The following is a 25,727-nucleotide window of genomic DNA, read 5'->3' as shown; positions in this document are numbered from 1 at the left end:
CAAAATTCTCAGATTTCTTTCCAAAATTTTCAAAAAAATTTGAAGCTTTTTTTTTAAAAAAAAAAAATTCAGTGCTGGAAGTTCCAGCAATTTGTCTAAGGCACTATGCCAAACACCACTAGTCTTTTAATAATTACTATTTTTTATTATCGTATAAAATTATTATTTTTATTTAGATGGAAGGTGAAAGCACAATAGGCGCCCAGCCAATGGACGACGAACCTTTGTTCGGAGCTCTGGATGTCGTGCTCCTGGCTGGCATCGTTGGTGTCGCCACGTGGTGGTACATGAAGAACAAGAAGAAGAAAGAAGAAACTCTCACTGTTAAATCGTACTCTATACAGTAAGTTCATTGATGTGATGTTTTCAAATTATTATTATATGCATCTTTAACAACAAATGTTAAAGAAATTTTCGTTAAATTTAGAGATTTGTAATATTTGTACAGGATTCCCAGATTTTTCTCTACTGAACAGTATTATTTATATTGATTTCAATTGTACATTTTTATGTGTAAATTGATGTTCGGTTTCGTATTGTGTTTTCATTACTTACGGTATTTATAGCTATCCATTAGGAGATGTAAAGGAGTCGTGAAATGATTCTTAAAGGATTTAAGAAACATAAGGGATATTGAAGTAAAATCGAATTAAACATTTGAGAATTATCTCAATTTGGTTTTTATATATTAGCTATTAATTTTTTGTATCAGTATATTAGGTTGATTTGATATGAACGTATCATAAATCTCTACAAATTAAATTTAAAAAAATATAATATTATTTATTATTATTTTTATTATATTTTATCAATATTGATTGCTTTATTCTAAAGTTTGCCTAGAAAATAATTTAGAAAAAGTGTATTTCCATTTATAATTTTATGTCGTGAATTGAAAATAATTTCAAATTATAAATTTTGTATTTTCAATATTTTCATGGAATTTGTATTTAGCAATTTGTATCTCTATTACAAATAATTTTGTATTCAATATGAATTATTTTTCTTTGTATTGGTCTTCTTCGTTATTTTTAAATTATTTTCTGAAATATTTATTAACTTAAAATTTGATATTCATGCTATTTCAATTATAACAAGTATTGTACTATCTAATAATAAAAATTAGATTTATTCGATATCTTCCATCATTATCAAATTCTTCGTCATATTTATTATCATTTACGAAGTTTTACTATTATTACTATTAAAATGAAAAAAAAAACATAAGGGTATGAATTGCTCTCTCTTTATTTGATTTTTTTCAATTTCAATAATTTTAAGTATGTACATTACTTTATAGATACGCTATCAAAAATATTTCACCTTGAACATATGGTTTCGTTAGATTAGCAATTAACTCTATTGATAAATTTATTATTAACGCATATTGAATTAAAATTTATGTATCATCGCAAAAATATGCTGTATTTTCAAAATGTTTATAGCCTTAAAACTTCACGTGCTTTCATGCCAAATATATTAAAACTTTGCTTTTGTTAAAAAGAATTCAGTGCTGGATTGAACACTTTTATAAATGTTTATTTATAAATATGTACATTTAAAAATATCTAATCGTCAATCATACACTTATATATCTTAATTGATAATGATTAAATTGTTAGTGATCTTACAATAATTTTGAAGCGCCTTGGAATTTTTCTAAAAACTTCGTAATCATCATTGACATTACTATATACAATATATATATATATATATATATATATATATATATATACATGAACATAAACATATCACGACTGTTTGTCATGACAAAACAACGAGCCTACTTTTATGCCATGTTTAAAACTTCCATTCATTTTTTATTGTGAAAATAATCTCAGCAGTAATAATAACTAATTATTTATACAAATTCTAGCATACACAATAATTATTTACTGTTAATTATTTATATAATAGAACATCACAAGCTTTTATTTTCATTGTACATACTTTCCTTCGCACGATGGATCAGCTGTTGCCGAGTGCCACTGGTGTCTGTTAAAGATTTTATTGTATTGAATTTAAATAAATGATTCTCAGCGATTAATATGTGTGAAAGCAATTGACGATTGACTAAATTACGAATAAATTACTTGACTTTTCGTAGGATGTAAACAGCTTAATTGTTGTTTATAATTTTATATAATTTCTAATAAGTATTAGTATTTATGTTTCTTTATATAAATATAACAATATATTTTTATTATTTAAATTGGTCTTTTACTTGTTGCCTAACAGGCAAAAACCTGTTGTTTATTCAAAAACATCAATCTAAAATTGTACATATATTCGATTGATGAGGCCTTTGTAAATTCACATAAATTAGAATATTTTGGATCCAGTTATTTTATTTTGTTTTGTCGATATTTTTATTAAATCTTATTTCAATATTAAATAGATTACTTTTATAGATTAAATGTTACAATTTTTTTTCTCATTTCTTCCAGGCCAACTAGTACAAGTACATTGGCAGTAGCAGAAAACTCGTTCATCAAGAAATTGAAGAGCTCAGGTCGTAGTCTAGTAGTGTTTTATGGATCTCAGACGGGTACTGGTGAAGAATTTGCCGGTCGCCTAGCCAAAGAAGGAATACGATATAAATTAAAGGGAATGGTAGCAGACCCAGAAGAATGTGATATGGTGAGCTTAACACACTTTATATATATATATATATATATATATACCAATTTTTGCAACCATTAATATTTCAACAATCGGCACATTTAAGTTTGTCTACAACTTAAAATTATATTTGATAAATACAGTATACGAATACAGAAATAAATTAATAGAGTAACAAATTAAATTAAAATGTAATGCAAGTCTTGTGCTAGGGTTACTAATAATTTCTAATAACTTCTAGTAACTTACTAATAATTTCATCATATAATTAACCACTATTATTTTTAAATATTTTAATGTCTATTTATCACTATAGTCATTAATGTATTGTACAATCGGTCAATGATAATTAAAATTTTTTCAAATAGTTCAAATTTCATTATGTTGTCAAAAGTAAATTTATTTACCGCTTGTTTTGTACAACCACGGGTCATTGTTGTACCTAAAAATAAATCAACGCTCGAAGTTGATTATCTATTTTTAATTTACAAATTATTTTAAAAATACATAATCTTTCTTGCACATTAAAACCCAATTATTACACCACATTTCTTTACGATCAAAAAATGTTAGCCCAGGGGATAATGACAAACTTGTAGTTCTGATCTGATTTTTATCAAATAACCGGCGATGGGTCTGCGATATGTAAATGTTAATGGATTTATTGCTTCGATACTTAATTATTTTTGTATTAAATCTAGCTTATATATTATTTGAGAAGGAGGAATTTGTATATTTCGAATATATAACTTACCATTTACCGTGTCCTGCAAACTCAATGTGAAGATTAGATATATGTTGTATCTATTATAAATAAATTTATGATTATTAATCTAATAAAAATATTATATTTCTATTGAATTCTTCCCGAATTTCCAAATATTTGAAAATGTTGCATCAATTGAAATCGAAATCTTATCACTATAGTATTTTATTACCATCTTTTGGCTTCTAGTTCATTCATCTATTAGTTGAATGGCTCTGTCTATGTAATATCAATTCGTTACACATATGTAACATATAGTTAAAGTTCCAACAATCGCGTATGCATAATTAAAACGATTTTCAATATCAGTTCGGATCACATAGGTCAGAACATTCACCGGTATAATAGGTTGTGCGACCGCGATAAAAAATTTGCATTTTTTGTTCTTGTGTAGATCAATACGAGGTAAAAAACTTTTGTTCCAATAGTAGTCTAAATTTAGTTTTAATTGTATATCAATGTTTTTCATATTTTTTTTACTATAATTGCGAAAAATAATAATTATTAATAAATTTTCGAATTACCGAATTTCGAATCGCAAACATCCATATTACGGAACATCCTGATATATATATATATATATATATATATATATATATATATATATTAGGGTGGTCCTAAAAATTGTCATTTTCGAATTTCCTTGCTCCCAGGGGCTCAAATGGTTCCACATAGAAAAAAAAACAATTCTCTGAAAGTTCTAGCTCTTAATATTAACGTTTAGATAGAGCGCAATGCAATGAAATTTTTGTATGGAAATAGCATGGAAAAATTTTCAAAATGTTTTTAGATGTAATTTAGCGAACAAATGAATGAATAAAACTCATTCATTTGTCGCTAAGTTATACCTACAACATTTTTTTTAAATTTTCAAAAAATTCTCCTCTTTCCATTCGAAGTTTGATTGAATTGCGCTCTATTTAAACGTTAATATTAAGAGCTAAAACTTTCAGACAATTGTTTTTTATCAATTTGGAACCATTTGAGCCCCTGGGAGCAAGGAAATTCGAAAATGACCATTTTAAGGACCACCCTAATATATATATATATATATATATATATATATATATTTGTGTGTGTGTGTGTGTGTGTTTAATTTGAGTTAAAAAGTCGGCGTTACATCAATATAATTAGTTTGAGAGTTTTTAGAAATTTATTAGGCATCTTAGCTTTCATTCGGTGGCAATTAATTTAAAATTTTGTATCCTAATATAACATATGAAAACATTATTAATTCATGGTATGAGTATGTGCACATTGCTAAAATATATATTTTCTAACATCACAGTTGGTAAAACACACAAATTATCATGATAACTTAACAAGTTGTCGAAACTATGTATTTACTGTTCGGGGTCTAAGATAGAAATGTCATTTCTACATTTACACCTATCCTAAGATACGTTCCAGATAAAAACATGTAACTGGAAAAAATCACTTTTATATGGAAAAACCGTGCTAAACGAAAATCACTATAAAAAATCTTTTTTTGTAAGTTTTTAATATAATGAATAATTAATACATTGAACGAAAAATATATATTAATATATTTAACATCAAACACATTTAATAAATTACAAGAAAATTAATTTATTTCAATAATAAAACAAATATAAAAAACTATTAGGAATTACATTTTTTTATAGATAAGAATTAAAATTGGTCTGTACAGACATAACCTTTCTTTTACTCTCTTGTTTATTTATTTTTATCTTTTGCCATTGCAGGACTATAATTTTGCTTTATAAATGAAACATTTTGTAAAAAATGATTCTGTTATTTGTTCGCCTTGAATAAATTTACGCAATCAACTATATATGTATAAACACTAAAAACAATGTTTAAAAACAACGATGCTTTTTGTTGTGATATTTCAAACAAACTAGCTTAAACACACATAAAATTTAGTTTTGATCATGAAACGGGAAGTTCCCATATTTTAATCTAGATTTTCATCATAGACATAGGCTACTAAAAATTCGTAACTGTAACATACATTTTGTAGTGTTTTATTTTGACAGTAAAACAATCAAAATGTTATGTAGATATAAACAAATTATAGTTTATTGTTTATAATTTCGTGTAAATACAAATTCAATAAATTCTGTAAAAAAAATATTTTCAAAAACCGCGAAAGATCGAAAACGTATAAAACGGGCGATGGGTGTATGTATTTATATATGAAATCGATTTACTCACACTTTCCTTCATGTTACACGCTGCTTAGCTTTCACACCTGGAATAAATGGTTCAAGTTTTTTTTTAATTCGCAGGATGTTTTGCGAATTATACTTCATTTATTGTTAGTTATTTTAAGAGAAATATTATATTTAATTAGAATCCTTTTTGAATGGAATCGAGTAATAGTTTCTTCCTTCCTAAAAACATTCACTCAAACAATAGTTTAAATATAGAATTGCTTATTTACTTATTTATTTAATTTGTATACTATGGTAAATATATGAAATGTTATTATTAATTACTGAAAAATATTTTTTTTAATTATTAAAATCCAGTCTAATTATTGGAATTGCTTCATTTATTTTCATTTTCTTATTTCCTTAATGAGTTCAAGGTTTGAATTCCATCCCTGAATTTTCAATGATTTCTGAGATTTTTATCGTTTCATTGCACTATTGTTTATCGTGCTCAGAATACCCAGATTGTCCGTCTAAAACAATGCACAATCGCGTCGCCTCGGAAATTCGAAGACGTCGCGAAATTGATCTTCAATACTAATAAGATCGCTTGGGACAAGTATAGACTTTTTTAATTAAGAAATTGACATTTTTATTCTGTTTTTTTTTTTTTTTTGCAAATACATTTGTCTGTGTTGTATATAGTTGATTTCATATTGTTTCAACGCTTCTAACATTTTAAATAAAAAGTCGATATTATTGTTTCGGCCATTGATTTCTGTAATAAATCAATCATCGAAAATAAATACGCGATACGCACTCGCGTTATAGGAGGGTTGTTTGTAAATATATATATATATATATATATATATATATATATATATATAAATGTAAGTATGTAGCATGCATGTATTTAAAAATATCAAATATTATCTTTCTTTGGCAAATTTTACTCTATAAAGCCAATTGAAAAATAATAGCTCCTTTATTTTTTCCATTGTATCGAGAACGTCATTACTAATGTCCGGTGTTTTGAATATTGATTAAAAAGACTAAATAAATAGATTGAGCGTATTTGCATATGTTTTCGCGGTATAAATGTGTCAATAAAAATCCCAAGGAGTTCAAGGAATCTTAAATGTGAACCAAAATTATATATATATATATATATATATATATATATATAATTTTGGTTCATATTAAAGATTTCTATTTATATATATATGTGAGTGTGTGTATTGTCAATTTTGTAAACGGAAATTATTTTTTCTACTTATAAGATTTTTTATAATGATTTTTAATCAATTTATTTATATATTTTGAAACAGAATAATTTTAGCTTATATTAAATACGATTTAATATTAATAATAATCACAATTTATTGCAATGATAAAACAATGAAAACATCATAAAACATTGTAAACATCATGACACTATAAAATATTTTGATTAATTTACGCTCATCTATATGTATAAATACATTTATACGCATTATTAAGTGACTTTATATTTCTACGTACGTCCTTCTCTCAGGGTGGACACGTGCTTGATCTTGATTTCATTTCGCGTCTCTGTATCAGATGCATGGGATTGTAAGCGATTCAAAATTATCCAAATGGTCAATCATATTTTTTCTAAAATTGATTTTGTATACATTGCTGATTATTTACAAAAATATATATAGTTGTGAGTCGCAACTAGTGACCTGTGTAACTCAAATGTTTCAATTATTCATATTCGAATTGAAACTGTTTTATGAAAGAAAAACTTATTTATTTTTGCGTAAAATGCAAGATGCATCAAAAAGCAAATTATATAATTTTATGGCAGTTTTTGTTACGGAAACAAAATGCAGTATAACTCGTTAATGTACTTGTTACGTCATACGTGTAAAATTTTACTATGTAATGTTGTGAATATAAAATATAATATTGGTACTTTTATACTTCTATCTTAAAGTTTAGAAGTAAACTTTAGCTTTAGGTGAAGTTATGCAATTGTTTTTAAATTAGTTCATACTTCTAATTATTGATTCAATTTTGATGATTTTTGTGTCATCTATTATTGTTTATTTATTTCGATTATTGTGGAATTAATCTTACATTATTATTTTTTCTAACTATAAGTCAAATGCTTGTTTCGGGTAAGATTCTACATAAAGACATATCTCTACAGAAACACATTAAATTTTAGAACTTAAATAGTGCAACATTGTGCCGTTAGTTGATTTATGAATGCATTAATATATTTTATTTGAATCTGATTTTGAATTGTAATGTTATAATTTTATTAATTGTAATATTCGTTTTATCTATTTGACTGTTCTCATTATTTATACTTCTTTTAAAATAATGTTCATAGAATTTGTGTATTTCTAAATATAAATACATCATTTCATAACATATTTTTTAATAATGCATATATTTATATTAAATATAAAAATATATAAATTATAGAGATATGTTGTCTCTATGAAGTAATGAAATATCATGATTAATAAGTAGATATCATTAAAGTATATAATAGTGAAGAGGATATTAAACAATATATTTAATTATGAATTGTAATTTTAAAAAAATTGCGTCGTTTTTGTGAAAGGTTTTGCACCTTAAAATGAAGAACTGGTTCTCACGTAGCTAGTCCCTTTATTTATTTCTTTATTTTGTTGCAATCAAGCTTGTAATTTAATTGAATTTATTCTATGTCTATATTGGATATTGACGGAGAGACTAAAGAGTACTTACTAGTACTTCAACGTGCGAATTATTACAATTAAAATGCATTCGAATTATTAAATTTGTTTACAATAGATATAATATGATAGCACAAGATAAAATGTGTGATTATTCTCTACAAGCTCTGTAGATTTTTGTCCTAACGAGCAATTACCGGTATATCTAGTTACGTGCAGTTTTGACGTAAAATCATTAGTCTTACGGTTCTACTGCATTTCGAAAATTTGCAATGAAAATAAGATTTAAACGATTTGCTATAACGTCATCAATGACGATAATATTTTTACAAACCAGTTATCTATCTATCACTTCCATTACATCCGCGATGTTCATATAAAAATATTATTAAAACACGTGCGTAGTTAATAATTGATTGTATAGAGTCTTTAAACTTTACACAAAGCGATATTTTTGCTTACATTATTGAATGTGAGATTCATAATTATTTTATAGGCAATTTTGTTTTTAATATTTTATAAATAGTAAATTTTTGATGATGAGTCTGAGAATAGTTATTTGTCTATATACTATAAGAAATTGGTGGTATAGAGTTCTGATCGCTGTTCAATAATAATAACAAATTTTATAAATAATACAATAAATTATTGTGGCGAGTAATAGATGTGAATTTGGCGTCAGAATGACAAGGCTTATTTCGGTGAAACGAAAAAAAGATGATTTGCGTTTCATGCAAGGTCATTAGACCTATCTCAATTTTTGTTTTCGCTTGTGTGTAGTTATGTTACGTCGATATTGCAATAATTATATGTAAGCAATTAAACAAAAGAAAAACTTTTGCATAGTTTTTAACAAAATTCATTTTACTGTTTTTTTAGGAATATTGAAAGTCGCTAATATCATGTGTATTTATTATCTTTTGAAATAAGTACATACAAATAATAATCTATTAATTTTGAATGTACGATGATATTCATATTACGTTTATGATAAATAATTGACAATCTGTTATGTAACTAAATATTAGCGTGCCATTATATTTCTCTGGCTTTTCTTACATATTACAAAATTTGAAAAAAAGTTTTATATTAATTTGTGTCGAACTAGTAAGTGTATTAAACAGCAAAAAAGCAAACAATTTGTTAATTTGTTTTTATCTCAATACTATGAATCATAGTTACATTTATGATCTTGTTAACATTTATTTTCGTTTTCATCTTGCATACAATGAACTTTTGAATAAAATCAAGATGTATGTGCATTATTTTATATATATATATATATATATATATATATATTTTATATATATATATATATGTATATATATATATATATGTGTGGGCGTGTGTGTGTGTGTGTGTGTTACTTATTATTTACATAATGCATAATTTTATTTAAATATTATACCTTCAACAAAAACACGTATTTATAAATTATAGACTTATGTTAGTAAAAGTTTAAAATTATGTGGAAATTTTTAGTTAATTACCTTGTTAATACAAGAGAATTTATTGTTGACTAAGTTACGCATGACTCTAAAAGTTTTATTCCATAAATTTACAGCAAAGTATACTCAAATGTTCAAATAGTTTTATATTACCTACTCTTTAACTGAAATTTTGTTACATTGGCGTATTGTTTTGATAATTATTTAAAATAACTAAATTATTTATCCATAATAAAAAAATTTCGCGTCAGGTAGATCTTTAGTCTTTATTAGTTATAACGCTGGATAATAAATATATATATATGTTACTTATCTCATATAACTCAAAGTGAAACTATTTTCTTACGGAAAATTTAAGCAACTTTTTCAAGACCAGTCATATTTTCTTAAACTATATACTTCCGTTACCTAAATTCTGAATAAGAGTTAATGTCATTACAAATTTTAACTATTGGAACTTGTATCAAACTATAAAAGTATAAAAATGTTAAGTACACAAGTTAATTGTAGAAAGCAGTATAAAAGTTTATGCATTCCGATTCCATTAGCACGTTAGTTTTATACTTTGCTATGATTATTTTTTGAATGCCTACAATAATATAATAAAATGTTAAAATATTATAAATATCTCAAAGAAGAAGTTTATATTTTCGCCAGAAAATCCGATTTGCTGCTTTTATGTTTTCACGAAGTTTCTAGTTTTTCGCAATCGGTTGACACCAAAATTGGAAAAAGTTTTCACCTGTGTATATAAGTGTCGAAAATTTGACCGTTCGTTGACGTTTCTTCAAAACCCGCTGAACTAATTTCAAACATTTAAAAGCCATTCCATAAAATTTGATAAGGACTCTGATTAGTTTTTGGCAAAGATCGGCCGGGTATTTCTGCGTAAATAATTGTTGAACTTCTATTTACTTTTAACGATTTATATCAAACTTTCTATTATGATAGAGTTCATCACACCAACGAGCATCATGAAATATTAAGGACGTAGGGAAAAATTAATTATAAAAATTCATGAAAATTTGTAATAAAGGGTCGTTTCTAAATTTTAAAATTTGGTTGTCCCAATTTTAAAATTTGGTAAATCTCACTCCTTATCGATAAGTGTCTGCATTTGTAAGTAGCATTACATCTAGTTTATTTTATAACGTCGTTCAAAAAGAAGTTTTGCGGTAACGGTTTTTATAATATTATCAGCGCTCTCATTAAAAGTGCAATGAATACAGAGATTGCAACCTGCGTGTTCTGTTGTGGTCCTCGAAGCCGCAAAGTCGTTCACCTCACCTAACTCATTGCTTTGCTTTGCGATGACACTGGTCAGATGAGAAAATACATAACCCGAAATGGAATTATTGATTATTATTTAATAAATTATATATTATATTGCAAATGATGATGTTATGTTATGATTTCTGTTTTATTTTGTTTATATATTACATTATCTGTAATGTAAAACATATTCGTCGATAATAAAGCTGTCTGCGATTTATCTCATATTTAGTCATCATTCAGCCATGTTTACGCTTTGAAGATTTTACTATTCTAATAAATAATTAGTCCCTTTTTTATTTTAATAACATAAGTCCTCTTTTGCTAAATTGAAGCAATAAACATTCATTTAAGTATAGGTTTACATCGAATAGTTTAATTTAGCGTAATTAGAATTAAGAAAATACAACTTGAAAATTGAGATAGATGATTTAGGCAAATGTTTATACATCAAACTGTAAATAAGTATGAAATAGATGAATGAATGCAAGTTGAAATTTTGACCTACGGCTTAAATTAAGACTTATTGTCCGATCAAAGGTGATTATAATGAGTTACTTGTAAATAATTATATTTGTGTGAGCAGTGCTGGATTAACCCATAGGCCTGTAAGGCCCGGGCCTAGGGGGCTTCATTTAAGGATTGATTCTGATCTGATTTTATTAAATTTACGGGTAGTTTTCTATGGAATACAATGTTATTAACTTCCTGTAGGGTAAGTTTTTGTAATCGTCAAAAAATCGAAATTGAAAATTTTTACATTTCTTCACGTTTTGAAGATTTCTGAACATTTTGGCATACCTCAGAAAAAATGGATGTATGTGTGTGCGTGTGCATGTATGTATGGATACAATTTTTTGTTGATGTGCTGATTAGTTTTTGGCAAAAGCAGATTCGGCCGTTATGGAAGTAAGAAGGAGCAAAGAGTGCAGAAAGTAGAAGTCGAGTTTTTGAGAGAACGGAGCATCCGATTTGAATGTCCCAAAAAACATTCAATTTGTAATGATTGCCAAAGGCGTTGCAAAGATACAGAGCTAAATGTACATAAAATGACAGTTTTTGAGAGAACTAAGCATCCAATTTGAATGATTCAAAAAACTTTCTGCTTGTGATCACGAAACAATTACTTTTGGAGAAAAAAATTTTCATTTCAATTTTTTTTTCCAAATTTTTTTTTTGTATATCGAAAATAATTCAAATTTTATTTTGAATTCTACCTAAAGTTCAAATGCTCACTTATATACTTGAAATAAATAATTTTAACTTTGTAATTTAGTTTATATAATTCCTATAAGTATTAGACAATGTTACAGTATTTATAATAATTTGAAAATATTCAATATTCTTCGAATATTTCATTGCGGTATGGGAAGTTCCAGCAATTTGCCTTAAGGTACGATGCCAAACACAACTAGTTTGTTATCTAATCAAACTTATTGGAGGGCGCCGTATTAATATTTTTATTGTTGTATCTTGTTTAAAATGAAAATTATTAAATTGATAAGCTTTTTTGGAGAAATATTGAAGCTTTGTTCATTTTTTGTAACTTTGTTAAGGTGAATCTTACATATAAAACGCTTTAAAAATTGTTCGATGGTTTCTTATTTTATTTTTGGATTCGGAATAAAACTATGGCGAATTAACATAATATATTGATATTTGATCATATTTTAGGAAGGCATGAATGTTTTTTGCAGATGTATGCAAGTGTTTTTGCGATTACAATTTTTGTCGACGCTTTTGGGACGGATCATCCGATTGAATGATTCAATTGCGGGGAAGATGTGCTGATTAGTTTTTGGTAAAGACAGGTTGATCGATTTCGGAAGAGGGTGTAAAATGATAAAAAAATAGCTATTCATTTTTTTAGAGAGCTCCGTTCTCTATCCGATTGAAAAATTCAAAACACATTTTACTTCTGCGACGGAATAAAGAATTGACTAAATTTTCTATGGCAGGGTCAGCGTTTTCAGTGATCCAAAAAGTGCCATTTGGTGGTCAAAAATGATGTATGCACATTTGTTCATCAAATTATCAGATTTTTTAAATAAAAAATTAAATAATCAGTCAAAATTTGTTTTCATTTTTAACTTCTAATGGGGTAAGTTATAGTAAAAGCAAAAAGTCAAAATTTTTTTTTGCATATTTTAATTTTACGTTTCAGAGGTTTCTGAATATTTACGCCTTACAGAAAATGGATAAATTATTGAAGGAAACGTGAGTTTAGTTCATCAAACTTTACTCTCAACCGATATTCTAAAATCATTTTGAAATTACCAAGTCATTCAGATAAAATAACTCTGACTGCACTGGATATGTCAATTTGAAACGCACAAGTATCTTGCATCCAACAATTTGCTTCAGAATGATAAAACGCGAGCGCAAACGCATACAACGACGTATCACGCGCATATGTGACCCATATCTAGATAACTAGTCTGCATCTGCCATAAGACGGACAATAACGCACTTTGGATTACTTGATTATTAGGTATAATTGTTGTAACAATTATTCGATATATTTATTTTATATAAAAAATGATTGCGAGAATAAAAATATGGAAGATATGGAACGGAAAAAAAATACGATTGGGCGTCAGTGACCTGATAATGTTATGCGTTCATGATAAATGATTGGGATATTTGAATGCAAAAGATGCATATGCAGATATATAAATATGAGTCATAATAGAACTGTTAGCAATTAATTATAGATAAAATTAATTGATTAGTTAAGTCATTACATTTAACATAAAATAGTTAATAATACAAACATATTCTGTAAACAATTTGCTAACATTTTTCGGTTCTAGTTTTAGTATAGACCTCAAAAAATAAAGCTTTCGAAAAGCGAATTCTTTTAGATAATTGAAGCAATCATTAAACGACCGTACATGAACGTAACCATTAAAAAAATTCTTCCTTCCTGTGAAAGCTTGCTCAAAATTATATGTGTAGTTAAACAAAATCTCTACAATGTACTATTTTTGAATTTTATTTAATTGAATGTGTTCAAATTTCGCTTTCTGCACAAAAACACAAAAAAATATTTTTGTCAGGAATATTTTTAAAGTAATATTCGATGATATCTTTATAAATGTTTTTTTGAAAAGTTGCAAAGAAATTCGTCGACTAGAAATGACTTTGACTGTGTGTCAAAATTAATATTGAATTATTTTTTTGCATATTTGTAATTAAATATACCTTAATCTTTAAGATAAGATTTCAAATATTAGTGGTTTAAACAGGAAATAACTTGCAGATCATAAGGTTAGCATGAAATCTTCACTTTCATTTTCCAATTTTTAATTTCTCTTCACACACTTTCCACGTACTGCGCGAGCATTGTATTTATAAGTAATGCGTTAATAATGTTTAAATGTTGATGTAAGTCAATTGCAATGGGAATCTTGGTAATATAAAATTAATTATTTAATCCATATTTGGCATTTGTCGAGTAAATGCGTAAGAAAGAGCTATTAAAGTGCTCAGTATTAAAAATTAAGTAAAATTAAGTAAAATTAGTAAAATTGTTATATTAGTAATTAGTAAAACGGTATTAGAAGTTAGCAAAAACTGTCGTTGATGTTACAAAAATTATTTAAATAAAATGAGTTAAATGACACCAAAGTACATAATTGCTGGTTAATATTTATTAATTTATTAATGAGGATATGAAATACGTTAATCTATTAGATTATGTGCAATATTTCTAGATTTTAATAATTATGTGATCAAATATGTTTTTTCATAAAGGATTTTTCATTCACATATTGCTGGTTTCGGCTACAAAATATTTTGTTCTCTAAAATAATTATCTTGTACGGCAACTACATTTTAAAACTAAAATTGTTAGTATGTTCATTCATTTATTGCTTTATGTAATTTTCCTGTTGTAAATCAATAATTAATAATCATGAAATAATCAACTATCGGAAGAATTATTTGTTTGTTAAATATTTGAATTTGACGATACTGTTTCATAGTAAGGCTACGAACAAACTCGTTTACGTGCATCTTGCCGTGACGCTAACAATTAAAAATTCAATTCATTCATTATAATTAATTCCACTGACGTAAAATTTATATTTGTGGTCGATCGTTAACGGCTTTCAAATATGCACAATATGTACATGTTTAACATTGAAAATGACTAATTAAGATTTTCGTACGTGACTGATGGCCATTTAATAAAATTTTAACAAACTCGGTCATACTAATAATAAGACACTATCGTAGGTCATGTAGGAATCGCTTTATAATTTAAAAAAATGATTACATATTATAGTTGAATATTGTTTTTATTCTTTTATATTTATATATATATATATATATACATATATATATATATATATATATATATAACTTTTATTTATTAATGTGAATTTCATTATAAATTGGGAGCAAATTGTATATGGCATATTTATAACTATCATTTACATGTGAAAATGAGTACATAGTGAAATAAATATAAATTTGATAATTGATCACAGCATATACTTGACCATATCTTAATATAAAGAATGATGAGAATTACATAGTCAATGGAAATTAATTAGCATAAAAATACAACATTTTATGTAAATTCTACTGATTGACTGAAGCTGAGACTTTATAGAAACTTTACAGATATATTACAGAGAGAAATATTGTAGTGTACAAAAATGTTTCTAAACTTTGTTGCTATTTATCTATATATTTCTTATTTAATTCGCAACGATTGAATTGCCAAATTTTAATTTTTTTTTACTAAATATCATATCTTGTATCAAATTTTCCTAATTTTATTATACTAATTTTATTAGTTAATTTATAATAATATTACTTATCCTTTCACTTCTCATTTTAGGAAGAATTGGTTAGCATGAAGTCTATACCAAATTCACTTGCGGTGTTCTGCTTAGCTACGTATGGTGAAGGAGATCCAACAGATAACGCCATGGAGTTCTTCGAATGGATCCAAAACGGTGACGCCGATCTCACGGGTCTTAATTATGCCGTAAGTAGTTTTTGATAAAAAAAGAATTGCCAATTCAATTATGACACTATCAGTTTATATATTTAGTTTTCTACATATTACTAGTACAATGATATTCGAGTCAAAACGATTTTATGTAAAATATCTGAAAAATATTTAATCTGTGTTTAAAGCAATTAGTTACTGCTATATGAAAAGCGATACGTACAAACGTTTCATTGGAATGTATCGAGATAATTTAATAATTGTGCAGGTAGTTGCAATCCTGCGAATTACGAAAATAATTCTAGTGTGTGTGCTTAATAAAAATGTATAACTTGAGATAAACAGCTTTTCTAACGTGAATGTTGTTCACTCAATATTGCCAAAAAAATAAAAATAAAATATTATACTTATAACACTTATTCTTCAATTTTTTGGGTCAGAGCAGGCCATGATTCTATGGTAGAAACGTAGATTAGCAACCATTGGTTTTAGATTCGATCACCTTAGTCAGCTTGATATCAAGCAGTAGTGACATTAGATTTTCACTTGAGATCTTAGTTTCAAATATGGTATCAAATGAAAATAGCCTTGCGGGTCATTACTGCAATATATAATTACATCGCTAATAGAAATGTATTTAATATAAAAATCTCATCAAAAATAGAAGGCCTATCACTGGGTTGCCTTTTAGAAACAATAGGTTAATGAATGTACATAGCAACAACATGTAGAACATATAGTTCTGGTTGCTATTCGAATATTAAAAAAAAAAAATATTCTGACGCTAAATTATGTTGAGCGAAAAAAATTTTAATATTTTATTTATTATTATACCTTCGATCGCTCTTTATTATAACTAGCTATTTTATCATTTATCGTAATGATCAAATTGCTCACTTAGTTTAGCGGCATATGTTAGATAGTTGAGATGTTCTGTTTTATATTCATGGTCAAGCAAGGTCTTAATAATCACAGATCATGTCCATATTGCTGGGAAGCGCGATAAATCGTGTGCCGTTAGTGTCTCTACTTTGACTTAAAAGTAGCGAATTATTTACCTAATTAGAATTAGCCCCTTGTCTCAATTCCAAAAGTAGCATTAGAAAACATCGCATTAAATAACCGGGTTTTATAGTTTGAGGAAGTTGTCCTCTAATCAAGTACTAGATTTACATGTACTTTAACCCAATTGACCTTTACGAATATACTCATATTATTGTCATGACTTAGAGAACAGCTTTCCATAGCCAGCCATTGCGGCTTTCAGGCACGCACGTGCGCAAAACTAATAACATTTATTTATTCTTGTACGATCAAATACAATCCATAGAAATTTTTGCTGGCGAATCATGATGAGACTGAATTGCAAATTTGATCGAGTCGCATTAGCTTCCGTATTTGTTATGCAATGTTATCCCGATTATATATTTGTCACTTACAATTATTGTCATTACACTGACAAGCAATAATTTTGCAGATTGTGATGGGATGCACTTTTTTAGATATTTCCTTTATTTTAAATTTGATAAATATTTACGTCATAATTGATACATTTATAATAAACTCCTAAAATATTCCAAATATTTATTTTAACTTAAAAATCATATTCGCTCTCTCAAGCCATTCTGAGTTGCCAAAAACTAAAGAACAAAAATTAAAAAACAGTATGAAAGTAACATTCATCAACATCACCTGGAAAGATGCTGCTGAACAATAACAAAATTTAATAATTACTCGTTTAGCAAATCCGTGCGTATCTGGAAAGCCGTTTAAGCGAAATTAAGAAATAATGAAAGTTTTTTCTTCAAATGCTTTCACAAAAAATCCTAAACGAATTATGAATTTTCAAAAAGCATTCAAAACATTACTTTGAGTTGTTTGGTTCTGGTTAGTTTACGGTAAAGACGGGCCTATTTGCTCGTAATTAAATATATATGTTTTAAAAATTATATTCAATATGTTTCAATATCGTTAGTAGTCAAAACTATCATCATGCGCATACCCGAAAACGTGGGCAGAGTACTAAGTTAGTTTGACTACTTTAATGTTGAAAAATGTATATGTCTAAATTCATAGAAAAAAACTTGTACTTGGATGCATATTTGTTAATAACAAGTATATTTTCGTCAGTACAGATCTTGCCAATTTTTATTTTTAACATATTACTATAGAAAAATTTAAGGTAAGGTTGACAAAATAGGGTACGACCTCCTATGGAAATAATACTAAATTATTTAATGCAATTTTTAGTTATTTTATAAACAGTTACTGATTTTTTTTTATTAAAATAGGTACTTTCTGTACGATGAAGTCTTACGGGCTTAGTGGTACCTACTATTAAAAAGTATATATAATTCAGTTTGAGATTAACTTTTCTTTAGTTATTAGTTACCAGGTCGAATAACATTGTTAAAACAACATCTAAATGACATAATTTTAAAAAGTAACGAATGTAGATAGATTAAGTCACTACATGTCCAGAGTAAAGATGGAACTGTTCTTGAAGCCTTCATTGAATAAAATTCTATTTTTTTCTATTATTTCTTAATATTTATGAAAAAATCCATGAAACGCTTTTTATTAAATCGAAACACTAAATTTTTTTTAGGCTTAAAATATACTTTGAACCTTTGAGAATACGAAGAAAAATATTTCATACCTGAAATTTTCTTTTTGTACATGTAATTATGAGCTTTTTCCGTGCGCGTCGGACTGCTCGAAAGCGACACCGCTCAAAAACCTAATAAAGCATGACAACATGTATCTTCTTAAATATATTAACATATGTTATTATAAAGCATTTGTATAGTGTAAATAAACTGTAAAAGCATTTTTAACCAATAGATAATAATCAGTGCAAGGTCAGCATATATAATGATTGATTATATTGCGGCTAATCAATATTTTATAAATGATAATAGTTTTAGAGATTAATATTGGCGTCTAAACATGTAATTGTTGTCTTGAAGTCGATTATAAACGGCTTAAGCATTCCGAATTGTCTTTGACGGATGCCAAAAGTAGGACGCTCTAATATAAAATCAAGGGAAGATAATAAGAAAGAAATTAAAATATAAAAATGCTTCTGTTTGTTGCTGGAATAACAGATTAATAGTATAAAATTAAACTGAGATATTTTTCATTCTTCCTTATCTATAATTTATTTCAGAACATTAATCACGTTTTCCTCGAAACACGAGTTTTCAAAGCGGCACGCAAAATAACTACAACAATTTAAAGTTTTTTCATTCAATTTTCCAAGGAATTTTTCACAGTTACGACATAAGCTGCATGGTCTTCGAAGTTTGAAATTGAAACTAGTGACATAACTTAAACAAATTCTACTATAGAATTACCTATACGTCTGTCAAATAAGTAATATAAATAAAATTTAGATAAGAAAAGGTTTAAGAATCATATTATTAAAAATATTAATAGAAACTTCACAAAAAACTTTTAATTATTTTTGTTTTACAAAATCGGACAGCCTTCGAATTGTAAACGTTTGCTTTCTCAACTATATAGTTCTATTTAACGGTACCAGATAACGTAATTTATAATTATCAGACAAAATATAGCCGGGGTTCTACTTAATTAACCTTACCCTAATTCACAATACTAATTAACATTATTTTTCCACATATATATTTTATAAAAATTACACATTGTATATGCATTTCTCTGACAATGATTGTTAACGATAGCAGTTTTTTATGAATATATTTTTATTATTATTTTGTTTAACATAATCAGACTTTGAGGTTCTATAAAATCAACTAACAGAATGTTTGGAGAAAGAAATTCTTAGGCGAGATTTCTGCGTTAATATATATTCTTTAAGTTATTATATCAATTGCTCATTTTTTCTGATCTCTATTCGGTGGTTGTTTATTCAATTTCTTGTGTAATTGGATTGCGATGGTTTACTATTAACTTCCTGTAGGGTAAGTTATAGTAATCGCAAAAAAATCGAAAATGAAAATTTTTGCATATCTTCACGTTTTAAAGGTTTCTGAACATTTTGGCATACCTTAGAAAAAATGGATGTACGTGTGTGTGTATGTATGTTTGGATACAATTTTTTGTCCACGATTTCGGACGCACGAATCAACTGATTTGAATGATTCAATAATCATTCGATTCCCTTTGATGAGAAGACGTGCTGATTAGCTTTTGGCAAAGACAGGTCTAGCCGTTTCAAAGATACGGGGCAAAAACGCTAATTCAGTTTTTGAAGGAACGGAGCACCCAATTCGAATGATTCAAAAAACATTTTATTTGTGTTGACGAAATGATGAATTGGTTGATACAGAAGGAAATGTAAAAAATGTAAGGCGGTCTAAAATGATTATTAGACATATACACATCAAATTATCAGATATTTTGTAGATATTTTAATAATAAGAATAAATTTTGTTACAATTTTTTTAAGTTCCGTACCAAGATTTTTATTTTTTAAAGTTCACTTATACGGTTCAAGCGGTTAATTGTGAATTATTATTTTTAAGAGGCAAATTGCTGATGTGGTGACTGTTGGGTATCAGCTTGAATTAAGGAAGCAAAAAAATAATACAAAGTTCTTCAAATCATTGCCTTAGCCTCAACAAAATTAATCAATGTACAAAAACTATAATTAAAAATGATATTTATTTTATATATTGCTGAGATCTATTATATGCAATATCTTAAATATAATAGACTTCATATTAAAATTAGTTGGTAATAAGTTTAGTACCACATCTAACATTAATATAAAACTTTTATAAATTTACTTTTATTCTAACATATTATTGTAATTAATATAAAGTTTTATATTTATGTTAGATTTGATACTAAACTTATTACTAATTTTAATATGGGATCTGTTATACTTAAAATATTGCATATTAAATAATAGTTCTCAACAATACTTATTTTCTTTATGGTCACCTTGGAACGTATCCCCATGATTCCATATAAAATGCCATCCTGTATTTGCGGATTGTTTATTAACGGAATTTTTACGGAACGCATCCCCCGCGATAAAGGGGTTTTTACTGTATTTCATATTTATATATCTGTTTTGATGATATCATCACTGTATATTTTATGAACGAATAAATATATAGTAATTATAATTATCTGTTTGAAAACTTTGAAAACATTTCTTATTAATCATTGATCATAATTTATATATTAGTAATTTATTTGCTTGCATATTTAATTGTCTTAAGGCACGATGCCATGCACCACTAGCTTTATTAATCATGGCACTTTGTGCTCATTCTTTGATGACGTGCTTTAACTTGTTCAACTTTTAAGGTGAATTGTTTCATTGCTAAGATACTGTGCGACTTCTACTATAGCCTTAATATTTTTGTTTGTGTTGAAACATGAAAATATCGCACCAAAAAGAAAAGATACGTATTTAATTGTGAGGTAAAAATATTTTTCCATTTTTGTCAAGAATTTCAGAACTCAGTATTTCCACAGTTTGAGATACTCTGACATATTACGTAACTGATCATGTTTTGAATGTCATGCTTTCAGCACATTAGTTGGTTGATTCGGAGCTTAATGTAGGCTGTGAATATTACAACAAAGTAAATAGTATTTACTATAATATCTAAACATTTTTCACGTTAATTAAAATTGTTTTAAACTTAAGATGAAATAATTTCATATTGTTATGTGAAGACACTAACTCTGTCAATACTCGCGTGTTATAGGTTATGTGTCAAAATATTTTAGTTTTTCTTTAGTGCTTTTGGTTTATTTAATTTAATGTGCTATCTTATCTACTACTAGATATTAATGTTTTCCATAATTAGAAAAACTTTATATATATGTCCTGTACAAGACATTTTGAAAAAAAATATTTTTCTGGCTCGAAAATATGTAGAGGTTATTATTTGGTATATCCGTACATTATTATAAGATTTTTTTATTTAATTGCTTCAATAAATTGTTTAGGTTTTTGGACTTGGAAATAAAACCTACGAACATTACAATGAAGTTGCAATTTATGTTGATAAACGATTGGAAGAGTTGGGGGCAACGAGAGTACATGAGCTTGGACTTGGAGATGATGATGCAAAGTAAGACTGATCTTCAAATATCCTCTAATTTCATTAATTTAATTCTAAATTTGTGACTGATTTGACAATTTTTATTTTTTCAAAATGCCGATGTGTTTAATATATTAATAATAGGAGAAATCTATTCACGTTCAGTTTGCTTATATTATATATTTTGCATTGTTTTTATTTTTGCTGAATGTTAATTATAATTGAGCATGTTTCAATGTTGTTCAAAATTAGTATATTTTTTTTACAAGTTTGATTAATATTTCTGGGACTATTCTAATACATTTAAAATGTTCCATTTATTGATTGCAGTATTGAAGATGATTTCATTACCTGGAAGGATAAATTTTGGCCAGCAGTTTGTGATTTCTTCGGAATTGAGAGCACTGGAGAAGATATTCTAACTCGTCAATACAGACTGTTTGAACATAAAGATGAACCAGTTCCACCAGAAAGATTGTTTACAGGAGAAATTGCACGTTTACATTCTTTACAGAACCAAAGACCGTAAGTAAAATGATTTAAAATGAAAACTTTGAAACAAATTTGAGGTGTGTTTTAACATTTTATGTCTGAATGAAGTACATGAAAATTTATTGATCTTATAGACCATTTGATGCTAAAAATCCTTATCTTGCACCAATGATCCTTAAACGAGAATTACACAAAGCGGGTGATAGAAGTTGCATGCATATTGAGTTTGATATTAGTGGATCGAAAATGCGATATGATGCTGGTGATCATTTAGCTATGTATCCGGTGAATGATGAAGATTTAGTATCCAGGTTGAGTCAGATAACGGGCAGTGATTTAGATACTGTAAGTGATATTGTTGTATTTTATCTACATTTTAGCAGACATACAATACTTAAAAATTATTAAAATAAAAATAAAATTTCAAAGTTATTTTGTTTTTTAGGTATTTTCTTTAATTAACACGGACACTGATAGCAGCAAGAAGCATCCCTTCCCTTGCCCAACAACTTATCGTACTGCACTGACACATTATTTAGAAATTACTGCAATTCCGAGAACTCATGTCTTAAAAGAACTTGCTGAATACTGCTCTGATGAAAAAGTGAGCATTAAATATTGTTTAATGATTATGAATTCTTTTTATATTTAAGTCTAATACAAATAATATTTAATTTGGTATCAATAAAATTCTAATAACGTGATCTTTTTATGATAATTTTAGGAAAAAGATCAATTAAAATTAATGAGCTCAACTGCTCCAGAAGGAAAACAATTGTATCAAGATTGGGTTGTTGACCAGAACCGTAATATTGTGCATATTTTAGAAGATCTGCCATCATGTCGTCCTCCAATTGATCATCTGTGTGAATTGTTACCTCGCTTACAACCACGTTATTACTCAATTTCAAGTAGTGCTAAGGTAATTCTTCAACATTTACTTGATAATGTGAATAATAATATTAATTGTAATTTTTTGTCATAATTATAACTTGATAAACATAATATCTATTTCTTTAGCTGTTTCCTACCACAGTTCATATCACTGCTGTTCTAGTGAAGTATAAAACTCCAACTGGTAGAATCAACAAAGGTGTTGCAACATCTTGGCTGGCCAAGTTCAACCCCAGTCCTGAGAAACCTCAAGTTGTGCCTATATTTATTAGAAAAAGTCAATTCAGGTAAATTATTTATTGCATTATATCACTTTTATCATGCTTAATTGAATCAAATTCTTCCAGACTGCCAACCAGGTCTCAGACTCCAATTATTATGGTTGGTCCTGGTACAGGTTTGGCTCCTTTCAGAGGATTTATACAAGAAAGAGATTTGGCCAGGCAACAAGATAAAACTGTTGGAGATACTATCTTATACTTTGGTTGTCGCAAGAAGTCTGAAGATTACTTATATGAAGAGGTAAAATTTATCATGATTGTCCATTATTTAAAGCAATTAATGTTAATTCAGAACATTATATAAATAAATATGGATTTATTGCAAACATTTCATATAATGCAATAATTTTATATATTTGTTATAGGAACTTCAAGAATATATTAATAAGGGCACTCTTAAAATTCATGTTGCATTCTCAAGGGATAAAGCTGAAAAGGAATATGTCACTCATTTACTAGAGAGAAATGGTGATGAGTTATGGAATGTCATTGGTGAAAATAATGGCCACTTATATATTTGCGGGTATAAATGTGAATTATATATTTTTTTAAATTTAAAACCGTACCAATTTAACTATATAGATTAAAAGGGATTAGATAATGACCATAATTTTATTGTGATTTAGCCATTAAAGTTCTGTTATATTTTTCAGAGATGCCCGGACTATGGCAAGTGATGTTCGCAACATAGTTTTGAAAGTGATTATGTCCAAAGGCAACATGAATGAACAACAAGCTCAAGCTTACATCAAGAAAATGGAAGCACAGAAAAGATATAGCTCTGATGTATGGAGTTAACGCTTTAATAATGTAATATAACCAACATATGGTAAAATATGTATGATTTATATGCAAAAATGCTACTTGCTAATGCATAATAGCAAATATTTTTATAAAATCAAATTTTCATGTAAGCAAGACTATATTTATAATTGCGTGTGATATGTACATATACATATATGTATACTTGACAAGTTATATGTTGCACTAGAAAGATCAAATTTGAGATTAAGTAACAGTTATCATGTTTTACATTTATTCATTAGTAAGTTTTTATGATTTATATAATCACATAAAAAATATGTTTTTGTGGTTATATATATTTTATTTACTTACTGTAATACACTTCAAATATAAATTATTTTATTTATTAAATCATTACCTGGGGGTGCAATAATAGGTTTATTAACATTTTTTTAAATGTGGATAACTTTATAAGTAACTGACAATTGGCACACTGTTACAATTGTGTAGTAAAATGTACTTGCATTTTAAATATTTTAAAGAAATTTTATATTATTTATACAAATAAAGTTTTATAGTTGACATTCCTGTTTAAATTTTCAGTTGCAATGCGATACTTGCATTGTACAACTTTCTCAAGAATGCATTGAAAAGAATTGTAAAATAAATTGTATTGTACATATTAGATTGTTATAGTGTTATAATGAGTTTTAAAATGTATCACTTTTGTAAGGTTTACATTGGTTTTATATAAATGTTTATAAGCGTAACTAGTTGATTTTTTATTTAAATTTGAGTTCTAGACGAATATTGTATCTTTAATTCATAACTTAGTGTTACAACTGATTTTTAGTGGTTAATTAGTGATAAAAAAAATTGTTTTACAGTGTGTGCTTTCCACAAATTATTTCCTTATGAGCTGCTCTGCTCAGCATTTAAAAAATTAATGTGATTTATTCCTCATACAATATTGTACATGTTTTTAAAAACCCCACACTTAATGGTAATTGTATGAGAAAAAGAATATTTAATACTCAGTAAGTACCAATTCAATTCTATATATGTAATTATTCACAGGTGGGAACAAAATCTTCATCAAAAATTTATTTTTAAATATATTCGGTAAGCAATGTATGATAATGGTTGCTTAAAACATTCAATTCAATCCAAAATATTCCATTTTTTTTATTTAATTATTTTCTTCAACATTTTAAATTAATAATTTACCACTCCATCAAATTTATAAGGGAGGTTATAAATAAAACAAAGCAATAGATTTTTCTATAAAGTTTATCAGAGTAAACATAACATTTCATAAACAGATGTGAAAATATTTTATTGAACACAAGTCATAATTATGTTGATTA

At 27.0% G+C, this 25,727-nt stretch overlaps 1 protein-coding gene across 2 annotated transcripts; it reads left to right on the top strand.

Annotated features, from left to right (window-relative positions):
- The first annotated feature begins 176 nt into the window (after positions 1–176).
- On the top strand, positions 177–24,414 carry LOC113377405 (NADPH--cytochrome P450 reductase-like). 2 transcript variants are annotated; one of them, XM_026617719.1, is made up of 12 exons: positions 177–343; positions 2,448–2,640; positions 15,789–15,938; positions 21,855–21,979; positions 22,280–22,474; positions 22,576–22,786; positions 22,887–23,045; positions 23,166–23,363; positions 23,462–23,622; positions 23,683–23,857; positions 23,982–24,139; positions 24,270–24,414. In XM_026617719.1, exons 1-12 carry the CDS (start codon positions 177–179, stop codon positions 24,412–24,414), a joined length of 2,037 nt encoding a protein of 678 aa, XP_026473504.1. The 2 variants fall into 2 exon arrangements, with proteins under 2 accessions (XP_026473504.1, XP_026473505.1); XM_026617720.1 differs by lacking the exons at positions 177–343; positions 2,448–2,640; positions 15,789–15,938 and adding an exon at positions 21,601–21,785.
- The last annotated feature ends 1,313 nt before the right edge of the window (positions 24,415–25,727 follow it).

This window comes from Ctenocephalides felis, unplaced genomic scaffold (assembly GCF_003426905.1).
Source record: "Ctenocephalides felis isolate EL2017-DRISC unplaced genomic scaffold, ASM342690v1 CF-g0.4_SCAFFOLD_01886, whole genome shotgun sequence".
In the NCBI taxonomy this organism is placed as follows: domain Eukaryota; kingdom Metazoa; phylum Arthropoda; class Insecta; order Siphonaptera; family Pulicidae; genus Ctenocephalides; species Ctenocephalides felis.
The sequence above is the reverse complement of the archived record's forward strand: the minus strand, read 5'-3'. Positions and strand labels throughout refer to the sequence as shown.